At 39.3% G+C, this 14,128-nt stretch overlaps 1 protein-coding gene across 1 annotated transcript in view; it reads right to left on the reverse strand.

The window, feature by feature from the left end:
• Nucleotides 1–9,433, reverse strand: part of LOC117418035 (extracellular serine/threonine protein kinase FAM20C-like) — a 37,320-nt gene extending 27,887 nt beyond the window's left edge. Inside the window, exons 1-3 of the mRNA XM_034030555.3 lie at nucleotides 7,858–9,433; nucleotides 6,118–6,296; nucleotides 3,457–3,535 (exon numbers count right to left, since the gene is read on the reverse strand). Of these exons, the coding sequence (XP_033886446.3) occupies nucleotides 3,457–3,535; nucleotides 6,118–6,296; nucleotides 7,858–8,417 (818 nt within the window). The 5' untranslated portion in view covers nucleotides 8,418–9,433. The remainder of the gene's footprint in view (nucleotides 1–3,456; nucleotides 3,536–6,117; nucleotides 6,297–7,857) is intronic.
• Nucleotides 9,434–14,128: the final 4,695 nt, after the last annotated feature.

Raw genomic sequence — 14,128 nt, forward strand, 5'->3', positions numbered from 1 at the left:
AAGCACAGAGAGGTATGGTAAAGCATAGGGAAGCATTGTAAAGCACAGAGAGGTATGGTAAAGCATAGGGAAGCATTGTAACGCACAGAGAGGTATGGTAAAGCATAGGGAAGCATTGTAAAGCACAGAGAGGTATGGTAAAGCATAGGGAAGCATTGTAAAGCACAGAGAGGTATGGTAAAGCATAGGGAAGCATTGTATAGCACAGAGAGGTATGGTAAAGCATAGGGAAGCATTGTAAAGCACAGAGAGGTATGGTAAAGCATAGGGAAGCATTGTAAAGCACAGAGAGGTATGGTAAAGCATAGGGAAGCATTGTAAAGCACAGAGAGGTATGGTAAAGCATAGGGAAGCATTGTAACGCACAGAGAGGTATGGTAAAGCATAGGGAAGCATTGTAAAGCACAGAGAGGTATGGTAAAGCATAGGGAAGCATTGTAAAGCACAGAGAGGTATGGTAAAGCATAGGGAAGCATTGTAAAGCACAGAGAGGTATGGTAAAGCATAGGGAAGCATTGTAACGCACAGAGAGGTATGGTAAAGCATAGGGAAGCATTGTAAAGCACAGAGAGGTCTGGTAAAACATAGGGAAGCATTTTAAAGCACAGAGTGATATGGTAAAGCATATAAAAAAATTTGACAAACCAGGGTAAACTATGGTAAAGCATAGTATAACCACGGGAAAAGCATGGCAAAGTGCAAAAACACAGTGGTACACTTTTATAAGGCATATGCTTACAAAAGCCAAAATTCAAAGTGTTGAAAGACACCAGTAGGTAGCAGCAGTCCATTCATCTAAGATGGAAAGACATCAATAGTGGAGAATGCAGTATTTTTTAGTAAAGCCATTTCCACTCCATGTCAGCTCATTCTCCAGCCTCAGAAGGCACATTCTAATAAGAAGCATTCATCTTATGCAAAGATTCCATGAGCATTGTACAAATTAGTTATACATGTTAAAACAAGCAGCCAGTTTGGGGGTTTTGTGATAAGCTCTAAAATTAAATAGAAGAATACAGGGACCCATTGTTGGAATTGCATTCAGAATCTTGCTGTGTGAGAAGTCATTAGGTATTTCCTTGGCCCGGAGCTACTGCACTATGTCCACGATAATAAGGTCAGGTAAAGTTAATAGTCTGAAGACAGCAGAAATGAATGGAAGAGAAAACTCAAAATGGTCAAAAAGCTAACTGTGTCAAAGCTGGCTGCTTTAAATCGGACGCATTTAAAGATTGTAATTATATTAAAAAATACTTGGTCATTTGGTCAAGCCACTGAGTCTTTGTACCAGACTTCAAGAAGCCAAAGATAATTTGCATATTTAGGAATCCAGTTTGAGTTGAATCATGAACACATTTTAAAAGAAATGTTGGTATCTACAGGCAACAACTGGTTGCTTATTGCTATAAATAAAATGCTTTACTTGTAGCTTTGATAAACCAGTATAAATACACTAGACACTGCATTACACAAGCTTGTTAAGTAACATTATCATCTGGGGTGCTGTACAATCACAAAAAAAACAGCAATCAGGGCAGTATCCAGTCCCAGCGACTCGTCCGACTGTACACCACGTTCACACTGCACCAGAGGCAGACTAGGCAGCATTTATCAAGGCTTTCCATTGTCAAGTGTGAAAATATGTGTGTCTGCCAGGGGAGTTCGAGGTTTTGTTCAGAGCCACATAATTCTATCCAGTCGCATCAAGCTTGAACCAGCAATGATCCCTGGTTTTATGCCTTGTTTGAATTATAGCATGCTTTTGAAAAGGGCTCCTGCGTGTCCTCTAAGCATCTTCTTGCCATACACAAGCAGGATCCCACTGCGAGGCTGTCAGTGCCTCTGTGCTTTAGGAACACAAAAGGAGTAAGCCACATGTAATGATCACCACTCAAATACCTAGAGGGGGACCAGTTGCATCTCTCAACTGGTCCCCTTCTAGGGCAAAGACATCTCCACACACGAATAAAAGGAGAATGCAAATGCTGCAAATCACTGGATAAAGCCTGTGCATTGTTCTCTGCATTTTCTGTACGAATCCAGCAAATACATGTGTATCCATGCATAACACCTGTGCTGGAGTAATCAGTTAAATAAGAATACTATAAACATGCACATCCCTATACCACAATATCATATATGTATGAAGACTGGGCAGACGTGTGCCAGGATATGGGTCTATTCCAACACCTGACTTTCAATGGTAATTTGTAGGTCTGACTTGACTGTTGATCTGGTATTAACCTATAATGCAGGATACTTCAATAAAAATATATACACGACAAAGTCGCCACCAGAAAGGAGCAACATAAATTATCAATGTTAAATAAGTTAAATAGTTTGTTTCTTTCATTCCAGAACTGCAATAATTTTTTATTTGTTATACTTTGGCCCTCGCTGGGCTCCTTCTCCTACTTTGGCCCCCCCCCCGCCCTATGTGTGGATGAACTGGGATGCAATGATCACTGACAGCTATAGCTAGCGGGCAGGACAAGTGGCACTTTGGGCCACCTGCCCCCATGACCCCCCCCACCTCCCCATGAGCTGGCTGAACTGTGATGTAATGACTATGATTGATGACAGCTGGCGGGCAGAGACCTAGCTCCCCTGGACAAGGCATGCTGCGAGGAGGAGGCAGGGGAGGAGCAGGACCAAGCAAAGAAATGACAAGGAGGCATAGGCAATAGGCTATTTATGGAACCGTTTGTGATTAGAGGGAGGGTCCTCCTTTCAGAACCACAACATAGTGTCCAATTAAAAGGTCAAAACAAGACTGACAGCAACTAAAGAAAAATAAAAAAGAAAAGAGGAAAATAAATTTCTCCAAGAGTACTGAATTACCTCTAATAGGCTGGCAATGACAAGCAGTTAGAAATAAATGAAATGTCTGGCGCAGATATAATGGAACCATAACTTAAACTTTTAAATACAAAGCTATACCAACAAATAAGTGCATGGTACATTACTAATACACATCCCAGGAAACAATACTGAGCTAGAAGAGTTTATACAAAGATTTTTCTGAATCAAACTGATGCAAATGTCCTAAAACTGTGGAAACCTGCTGCACTGTATTGCAGGGTAAGTAATAAGACTCCTGTTGCAAATCAATTTGAGGCATTGCAGGTTTAAGTATGAGCTTAAACACACACATCTGAATTGTACTGCAATGGCCTAGTTTCTAATCCTGTTGTTGTTTAAGGAAGCTACCAGCTTCTTCTATGACTTCCATCATTGCAGTTCACAAAATGTTCCTAGTGATGTCCATGACATCCTAATGCTTTATGACATTGGACATTACAGAAAGGTCATTTCAGCTACCACAGCCATGGGGTAATGCCATTACAATATACACAAAGTAGTTGCTGGTGTGCCATTGTAGCCTTAGTACCGACCGAGAGCTACGGCTGGGCAGACCATCAATCATTCAAAACGGGCTTAATGGATCTTACTTACTTCATCGGTTTGAAAAGCGCTTGTCCGTAGTTTTGGAATGTCATGATGAGTTTAAGCTGAGTGCCTCCCGATTTCATAGCTGTCAGGGAGAGACAAAAATGGGTCATTCAGAACACTTTTAGGGCAATAGTTCAAAAGCCACCCCATAGGAACACACACACACACACACACCAACTTTGAGCAACCTTTTCTATTATAATAACGTTCCACCCACTTTCAAATAACAAAAACAAAGCATCCCCAGGGAGGGGGCACAATGTAAGAGTAGTGGATCTGATGAAATAGTCTGTAATTATGACGTAAAATGGATATGAAAAATATCTGTATCATTGATTTGGTTAAAACGACTTGGCATTAAATAGTTAATTTCTATTGTATGGACATGGTCATGCAACTTAATTGAGAAAATCATAAATACTGAAAGATAACAAATAAAAGAATACTGTCTCTAAAGTATATCCAAGAAAGAAAATATGATCCTGACTATAGTAGTTTTTTTTTTTTTTTGATTATAATTTCATTTAATTCTGCCCGGTGTATTGAGTCACTGTGGTCAATCAGATGATGTATTTATAAGACAGAAGACAGAAAGGCAGTAGAAGAAATCCAGGGTTCTGAAATGGTATTGTACAGCTTGGTATAGCATTCTGGAATGGAAAAGGTACAGTGTACAGATGGGGTTTAAAAAAGAAATACATGTTCCAAATGTGTGTTTGTTGTGGTAATGCTACTGAAGGCTGTCTGTCTGTGTTGAGCCCTCGTGGAGGACTGAGAATGATACGTTTCTTTGATATTGCAAATATAGAGTGCAAGTCTGTAATAAATGCAGCTTCCCAGCTTCAATCATTACAGCTTTGATGTGGGTTGAAATCACCAGACCCTCTTCACTGACTTGTTTGTGTCTTGCTTGTCTTTTGATTATTGAACTCAAAGCCACCCCTTCATTTTAATTCAGCCCTCAGGCCATTATACATATAATTTAAGACGTCAAATCAAAAAGAAAAAAAAGTGCTTACTGACCAAGACTGCTCGTTGCATTTTTTGTGATTACGTAGGTACTTCTTAAAGCTAACAGGAGAGCAGGGCGTCAACATTAATGTTTTTCTGGGAGAAATGCAGTTAACTTGGCTCCTAAGGTAATACTATTACAGTCTCTCCTCTAAGTAAGCTGTTTTGATGTTGCTGCATATAAATAATTATTGGTTCAGTTTCGTGTGCGTATATTTCCAGGATACAGACAAATTCTCTTGGATTTAATCCTAATCCGTGTACCATGCAAAATCCGGCACACCATTCCACCAGTTTCATATGGGAAAATATGTCTCTGATGTTTTGTGGGTTTTTCTTAATATTGTTTCGTAGCGACTCTGCAAACACTGCAACATTGTAGGCCTACAGCTCCAGCAACAATGTGTGGAATAACGCTTGTTGTTTTACAATTAATAACAATCTAAAGAATAATCTTTGATTTTAGATACATTTCAGCAATTTAGAATTGAGGACCAAACTGAACTAGTGTTTGTTTCCTTTTACAAAACATATGCCTAGAAAATATACATAAGGAATGCTATATGAAAAACACATGCAGTAGTTATTACAAAAGTTTAATCAAGAAACCATTATGCATAACATTTTGTTCATACAGTCTTCACTGGTAATTGTATACCCTGATGTATAGATCTGACATTGAATGCTGAAATCTTCCCCTCATTTGGGAACATTAAATATACATCAGCCAAATAATGAATGCTACTTATAGGCCAGACCTATAGACCAGAATGGCAAACTTCCCCCATTATTCAAACATTTAAACTTAATGGAGCTTTTTGAACAATTTATCAATGTTTTTTAGATTCAACTAATAGGAGGACATGGTGACTCAGTAGGGTACATTGGTCTTTCTGGGCTCCGATATTGGGGGTACTCATGCTGCTGTAAGTGCTGTCATTCGGATGAGATCATGAATAAAAGGTCCTGTCTACTCTACTGTGGACATTAAAGATACCACAGCTCTTTTGAAGATAAGCAAGGTTGATGACCCTGGCTTCCTGGCCAAAGTCCAGTTCAGGACAGTGTTCTTGTGTAATCTAAACCCTTCCTATCCTCCAACTTCAGTTCCCACAACCTCTGTATGGAGGAAGATAATTCTTGAAAACCAGATGCTGCATCTTATTATTTCCAGTGTAAAATATCTTCAGTATTATATCAGTGTTAACCCAGCAATGCCATAAACCTCCATCTTGGCTTTTAAATAAATTATTACGCCTCTTGCATTTGTCTCCAGCTCTGAGTTTCCTTTATAATAATATCATGAGAAGCCTTAATTTACACAGCACCCACTGGGAACATCAGCACTGGAACCGATCCACTTGCCCCCTGACCTTAAGGAAATGTCAGCCTGGTGCTCACGACTGCTGGAGAATTACAAGACATAATTGCTTCAGACCTGGAGTAATTTTCGATTTTGAGTTACAATGATTTGATTTAATATGCACAACAAATCAAAACAACAGAAGGAATGGGGTGTTCTAAGACATTTGCACCCTACTGTATGTATGTAAGTATTCATGAAGCATCTGTATGTACAGAACATTACTCATCATACAAATCAAACATGAATACATTAACACAGTACAGATATTTGATGAGGTGTAAACTTACCAACACTGCTGATTTTTTGGGAGACTAGATCCTTTAACAAAGAATCGATCACTGGATTGTGCCTGGAGTACAGTTCATATCGATTAATCCCAATGTGGAATTTTAACCAGTTTGGATAGGAATCTGCGGAAGGTTCTCCAGTTGGAACATACTCCTCTTCGTTATTTCCTTCATTTTGCCTAAGGATTAAAAAAATGAATAATTATAATGATTACATGAATTACAAATAAAGAATTATATACAGTTGTATACAAATGTTAAACAGTAAACAGAATTAAGATGAGTGGGTAAATATTCCTCTGGCCAGAGACATCATAGTATTTTTAGATTTTCAGATCTAATTTCTAACTAACTAATTCTCATGGCGGTTGTGCAATTTATCATAAGTGTAACAATTTAACATCAAAGTCATTAAGGGGAGCTCAGTTACACAGTATAAACATTAATTGGTCATTTTGTAACACAGGTTTTGCTTAGCTTGGTGAAATCGCCCCCTCATAAAAAAAGGAGTTGTCTTCATCATCTAAAATATAACCTACTAGGCAAGATTTTAACATTTTAGTTGCAACTAGTTACACACCGGAGTGTGTAACTATGGATACAAGGCAATCAAGAATAGTGATATACATATGTTCTTTAAATAACATCACAGTTATAAAATACAATATTTATTATTCCACAGTAGTACAATGCAAAATATAATTTGTAGTTCCCTGACTACAAAAGAGCAGTATTTTATCAAAAGGATCCGTCTTATAAATAAAATAATTTCAATACTGTAGTTGTAGGTAGATATACTATTCAGAAATGTTATTTTTTGCACTTGTCATTCCATATTCTTGATAACTGCGTTCTGCGTGATAGTTACAGTATTTTTAATTACAGTACTGTCTTCAAAACTAATCCGGTTTTTAACCTTGAACAAAAAAATTGGGGATTCGCTAATTATTAATTATTTCCAACCAAGATTGTTAGGCACAACATTAACTGGTGCCCATTGACAAAACGCCACCAAGCGTGATAATGCATTAACCCCTTTAGGTCCACGATAACCAGGCTTAATACATTATTCTAAATACTACTAGTGATACAACATTATAATGAGAACATTAACGTAAAATAAGCAGAGACGGTGTTCATGACACGAAATGACACATGTATGTGAACTCCTAGAGTATACACTTATAATAAATATTTGCCATATTTTGAAAAATGCTGACAGTGTCAGTGCATTGTAAACAGCCCACCCTTTATGTACAATGTATCATTAACAGATTAAACACATTGAAACCATTTTAGCAAACTACAGTTTGATGAACCAACCCTGTTAAAGTAAATCTTTTTTTTATTATTTTATTTATTTAAATCTGAATGCAAATTATAATAATACATTCGATTAGGTCAATTTAACCCATTCTAGAATAATGCACTAGATTTAAACCATTGTAGAATCGGTCAATCCGTTTAGGAATGATCATTTGGTTGAAACGGGTTATAGTACAGGTCAATAATTCAAAATGTATGTCAGTACGCCCTTCTTAAACTCGTGTGCTCTGGGGACAGTAAAGTACAATATCGCTTCATCTCAAGCACAAGAGAACACGAGTGTCCACACTATCTTGTGTTAAATGTTAATTACATGATAATAATGAATTTTTAGATCCCTGATTATTTTTAAAATGTAACATATCTTTCCATTCAGTAATCCAATAGTATATGCAAAAATAGTGTTTCGCTTACCATTCTTGATTCTCAGCCGCTTTAGGGTTAAATCTGATATCAGTATTGACATTAAATAAGGTGTCCTCGTCAATGACTCCGGGGACCTGAATTTTGTAAAGGGAATGCTCAAACAGAGCGTTCAGTTTCGAGTAACCCTTAGCAGGTTGATTATCATTGGTATTCGTGTCCTGGATAAACTGCTTCTCAATATTCTCATGCTGGGGATATTGTTCAAGTCTTTTAAAAGCCTCGGTTTTGTCCGCTGGTCCCGTATTTTTTTCTAGTGAATGGGAGGACAGGTTAGAACTCGGCTCGTTGCTAAAATCCTGAAGAATCCTCAGGGTGTGCTTGTCAGGCCAGCCAGATTCTGCCCCGGTCCTGGCACGCCGCTTGCCCCAGCTCTGAGGCTCTTCACTCGGTCTGTGTGAGCACGAGCATCCGCTGTTCCCCGCAGTACCAGGACCCGCCGCCCGCTTCTCGAGCTTTGGTAGTAAATCGATCATAATGTGCATGGTACATGCGATGAGAAACACCATCAGAATTAACACTCTAAATTTGCGAAACAGTATCATCTTCATTTTGATAATATGATAAATTAATATATGTATATAGGTTTAAAATAATACATACACATACACTAAAAAGTAACGTATCTTGTGCTAGTACAGGATTATCAAATAATAAGCACAAGCGAATGCTTAAAATGATACATGTGTAAGTTTGTTGATGTTACTTAGCTTATGAACATGGCATAGTGTAATTGTTAATCAGAAAAGCTTTTCAATTTAAACAAAAATCGGGAGTAATTCTTTTTGGGGGAAATCTAGACAGAAAAAACAGCCAGGTGACATAAATTTACTAGAGAAAAAAAAAAAAAAAAAAAAGATTTACACCCAGGTTTGAAGCATCCTTCCTACCGCGTAAGAGATGTCTTCATATTGTGCATGCGAATGCTCTTTAACGATAGTTATGTACAGAACTCAAAGCAGGGTGTTAATACGAACACAAATATCCATAGTATTTAGTGCATTCGAGGGTTCCTACAGCGACTCTCCAGAATCTGGACTGCAGAGCCGGGATTCGTTTTCGTCTTCTGGACATGTAGAATGCATTTGCCCAACTTGTATTTTCTAAAACGTCGATGCCAAAATCTTCCGCAAGGCCCGATACTTACAAAAAATTATCTTGTTGTTGATGCTGTATAATAATAATAATAATGAAAAAAAAACGACTTAAAAACCGCTACATCCAAACAGTTCCTTTCTTTATTTTTATTTTCTGACAGAAGTACGCAACTTGTAGTATACAACACGGTATAGCTCTACCCCTGCTGCAAATTGCAGGATCAAATATGGAACATTTTTTGCAGTGCAAAAAAAAAATCAGAACAAGCTTCTTGAACAATGAATCAGATGATCCAATTCCTTCCAGAAAAGCGCGGTCTGTGAAGTATACTCAGAGAAGTTATCATTTCTGCTATTATTCTTAAATAAAATAGGATATAAGGCGATTGTTGACAGGTGCAGACTGCGTGAATACCCCTGCAGCTCTACCGATCGCTATAGACTGGTTGGGCTGGTGTTCTTGCAGCTTAATTCTGGGTGGGTGTGTTAAATATTATGATCGAGTCGTTCTGAATCCAGCCTCACTGAACGTCATAGGGAAGAGATTGGCTGAATTCACGTTACAGTGATAGTAACAGAAAAAGGCAGCTTCAATCTGAGACTTTATTTTACTGCAGCTCCAATAAGCACAAGGAGAGGGCGTCTGACTCTCACTTTGCATGCAGAAAAACAAAACAGATCTACATCGACAACAGCAAGCATTGCACAATATATTGGCAGGCTGGATGTCTAGTGCGCAAGATGAAAATGACTAATCCATGTCTGTGCATAAGCTCCTGCAGCATATACTACCTCCTACTGTAAAGATTTAATCATCTGTATAGTGCAAGTGTATTGCTGACAATATACAAACCCAGCTGTACTGTACATAATCTTTACCTGCATGAAACCAAAATTGTTCTCCCATCACTTGTCTTAAGTCTAATTTCCTTTTAGCCAAAGTTTGCAAGTGAATAGGGCAGGATAATTAAGTATAGTATTGTACTGTAAATGGCCACTTATAAATATGTATTAAAAAAAAAAAAAAAAAAGCTTTGCAATTTTGACATTATACTGCAGATGGCTGAAAACAATCCCCTTGATTCTTTGGAATCATTAAGAATTTTTAATTAGTATATCAGATGACCCTGCAATTCCCAAATTAGTTTTGAAGGTGTGCTTAAGTGTTTTAAAAATAGACACTGATGATAATAGACGGAGATGACAGTGATCTGCTTATAATCTCACATCTTGTGCAAACTTGGTTGTATTTTTGAAAGGAGAATCTGCCCATTAATCAAATATGTAATGATCAAACCATATATATATACAGACGTGCTCAAATTTGTTGGTACCCTTACAGCTCATTGAAATAATGCTTCATTCCTCCTGAAAAGTGATGAAATTAAAAGCTATTTTATCATGTATACTTGCATGCCTTTGGTATGTCATAGAATAAAGCAAAGAAGCTGTGAAAAGAGATGAATTATTGCTTATTCTACAAAGATATTCTAAAATGGCCTGGACACATTTGTTGGTACCCCTTAGAAAAGATAATAAATAATTGGATTATAGTGATATTTCAAACTAATTAGTTTCTTTAATTAGTATCACACATGTCTCCAATCTTGTAATCAGTCATTCAGCCTATTTAAATGGAGAAAAGTAGTCACTGTGCTGTTTGGTATCATTGTGTGCACCACACTGAACATGGACCAGAGAAAGCAAAGGAAAGAGTTGTCTGAGGAGATCAGAAAGAAAATAATAGACAAGCATGGTAAAGGTAAAGGCTACAAGACCATCTCCAAGCAGCTTGATGTTCCTGTGACAACAGTTGCAAATATTATTAAGAAGTTTAAGGTCCATGGAACTGTAGCCAACCTCCCTGGGCGCGGCTGCAAGAGGAAAATTGACCCCAGATTGAACAGAAGGATAGTGCGAATGGTAGAAAAAGAACCAAGGATAACTGCCAAAGAGATACAAGCTGAACTCCAAGGTGAAGGTACGTCAGTTTCTGAGTGCACCATCTGTCGCTTTTTGAGCGAAAGTGGGCTCCATGGAAGAAGACCCAGGAGGACTCCACTTTTGAAAGAAAAACATAAAAAAGCCATACTGGAATTTGCTAAAATGCATATTGACAAGCCACAATCCTTCTGGGAGAATGTCCTTTGGACAGATGAGTCAAAACTGGAGCTTTTTGGCAAGTCACATCAGCTCTATGTTCACAGATGAAAAAATGAAGCTTTCAAAGAAAAGAACACCACACCTACAGTGAAACATGGAGGAGGCTCGGTTATGTTTTGGGGCTGCTTTGCTGCGCCTGGCACAGGGTGCCTTGAATCTGTGCAGGGCACAATGAAATCTCAAGACTATCAAGGCATTCTGGAGCGAAACGTACTGCCCAGTGTCAGAAAGCTCTGTCTCAGTCGCAGGTCATGGGTCCTCCAACAGGATAATGACCCAAAACACACAGCTAAAAGCACCCAAGAATGGATAAGAACAAAACATTGGACTATTCTGAAGTGGCCTTCTATGAGTCCTGATCTGAATCCTGTTGAACATCTATGGAAAGAGCTGAAACTTGCAGTCTGGAGAAGGCACCCATCAAACCTGAGACAGCTGGAGCAGTTTTCTCAGGAAGAGTGGGTCAAACTACCTGTTAACAGGTGCAGAAGTCTCTTTGAGAGCTACAGAAAACGTTTGATTGCAGTGATTGCCTCTAAAGGTTGTGCAACAAAATATTAGGTTAGCGGTCCCATCATTTTTGTCCATGCCATTTTCATTTGTTTTCTTATTTACAATATTATGTTGAATAAAAAATCAAAAGCAAAGTCTAATTTCTATTAAATATGGAATAAACAATGGTGGATGCCAATTACTTTTGTCAGTTTCAAGTTATTTCAGAGAAAATTGTGCATTCTTCGTTTTTTGTGGAGGGGTACCAACAAATTTGAGCACGTCTGTATATCCAATGGAGTAAGGCCATGGGCCAAATTCAAATAACAATATACTCATTTACGGACATGTTTATCTGTCAATTCAATAAATCATTCATTTTCTTTCCATTGGTGGATGTCTCCTTTCTGAACTGCATTTTCTATCAAACGCAATGAGAAGTCACACATCTAATCCGGGATGACCCAGGTTTTACAAACCCAAGTCCGGCCCGGTCAGTGGAAGAGAGATCATGTAAAAGTTAAATGGGGAAGAGGATATTTTTCTGAAACACTGTTTCTTTCAAAGAAACTCTGATGACTGGGAAGCTGGACCACACGCTGTTATATACTATTCAAGCTTTGAGGATAAAAAGTATAAGAAAAAAACTGCAGAGAACCTGTTAGATGGAGGTGTCAGACGATGGTGGACAATATGATTCTAAGAACTACCATAACGGTGCAGTACAGCCAGTGTTTATAAATGCTCACAATGCACCCACAGGATTAATATAACACTAACATTAGAATACTGTTGCCTCTTGCAAAGTGGCCAAGTGGCTTAATAGCTATTTGGGCCTGGATTACATCACAATGACGGAACTACCATTGCCTTTGCGGGGGGGGGGGGGGGGGGGGGGGGGGGGTGTTGTCAATTTGTTTTTAATTGAATCTACCCCAGAAGTATTTCTGTGGAAGTGCCATAAACTCTGATTGAATTCAAGCCACTGGCACTCTTGTGTTCAGTTATTCTGATCAGGGTTCACTGCTGTTATGATTATGGTGTTATCTGCAAATGCTTTTAATTCTGGATGCAAATATATTCTTAGCATTCTGATAAATACATTTGCCCTTACCCAGGGCGACTTACAGTTGTATACAAAATAAAATACATATCAAGAATTACAGTACAATTAAGGGCAAGATACAAAATACAGTGACTTCAGTCCTAATAAGAGCAAATACAAAACACAGTACGATTTGATATCGGGGCAGTTCAAGAGCTGATAACAGTGTTGATAGTTACATCATGGTTAGATACGAGTGCAAGTGAAATACAAAATACTACAGATTGGATTAAGTGCAGGATTAAATACAGTAAAATAGGGAGCAGATAAGTGCAAGTTAAAGTGCATTAAAGGGATTGTGCTATATTGTCCAGAAGGGAAGAAAGTTTTACAGGTGTTGTCTGAAGAGGTGTGTCTTGAGGAGGCGCCGGAACGTGGTCAGGGACTGGGCAGTCCTGACATCCATAGGAAGGTCGTTCCACCACTGCGGGGCGAGGATGGAGAAGGAGTGGGCTCTTGAGGCAGGGGAGCGTAGAGGAGGTACAGCCAGTATTCTAGTGCAGGCGGAGCGGAGAGGTCGGTTGGGGTTGTAGGGAGAGATGAGGGTTTGGAGGTAGAGGTGTTAAAGAATTTGCGGATATCAGAAATTTTAGCAGAGAAGGAAGAGGCAAAGTCGTCAGAGGAGATAGAGGAGGTAGGAGGAGGTGGGGAGGATTGAGGAGGGAGGAGAAGGTAGAGGATAGTTTCCTGGGGTTGTTCGTCGAGGATTGGATAATAGATTGGAAATAGGAGCGTTTAGCAGAGGAGAGAGTAGAAGAGAAGGAGGAAAGGAGGGAGCGGTATAGGTCTAAGGCAGCAGGGAGTTTGGTTCTCTTCCATTTCTTTTCAGCAGAGCGCAGTTTGGTTCTTGCCAAGCGGAGCACAGAGGAGAGCCAGGGTTGGGGAGGGGAGGGGCGGGCAGGTCGGGAGGTTAGGGGACAGGGAGTCGAGGGAGGAGAAAAGAGTGGAGGTAGCAGAGTCTACAGAGAGTTGGGAGAAAGAGTCAATAGGGGGAGGTGAGAGAGAGAGAGGTGGAGGCAAGGACAGAGGGGGAGAGAGAGTGGAGGTTACGGTGGGAGGTGACAGTGGGGGTAGGTGGAGTAGGGACAGAGGGGACAGACAGAGAAAAAGAGATGAAATATTGATCAGAGAGGTCCAGAGGGGTGACAGAGAAGGTGGAGGGGCAGCAGGCCCTGGAGAAGGTGAGGTCCAGTTGACGGCCAGCTTTGTGGGTAAGAGGGGATGGAGAGAGAGAGAAGTTGAAGGAGTGAAGGAGAGGAAGGAATCTGGCAGAATGGGTGGAGGTTGGAGAGATGGATATTGAAATCACCTAATCATCATAATGTAATACATAGGTAGATATTTAATTAAATGCTTATACAACTTATAAAACAGTGTGACAGGGTGGACGAGTGGTCTGATGTCA

This window comes from Acipenser ruthenus, chromosome 13, assembly GCF_902713425.1.
Source record: "Acipenser ruthenus chromosome 13, fAciRut3.2 maternal haplotype, whole genome shotgun sequence".
Classification (NCBI taxonomy): domain Eukaryota; kingdom Metazoa; phylum Chordata; class Actinopteri; order Acipenseriformes; family Acipenseridae; genus Acipenser; species Acipenser ruthenus.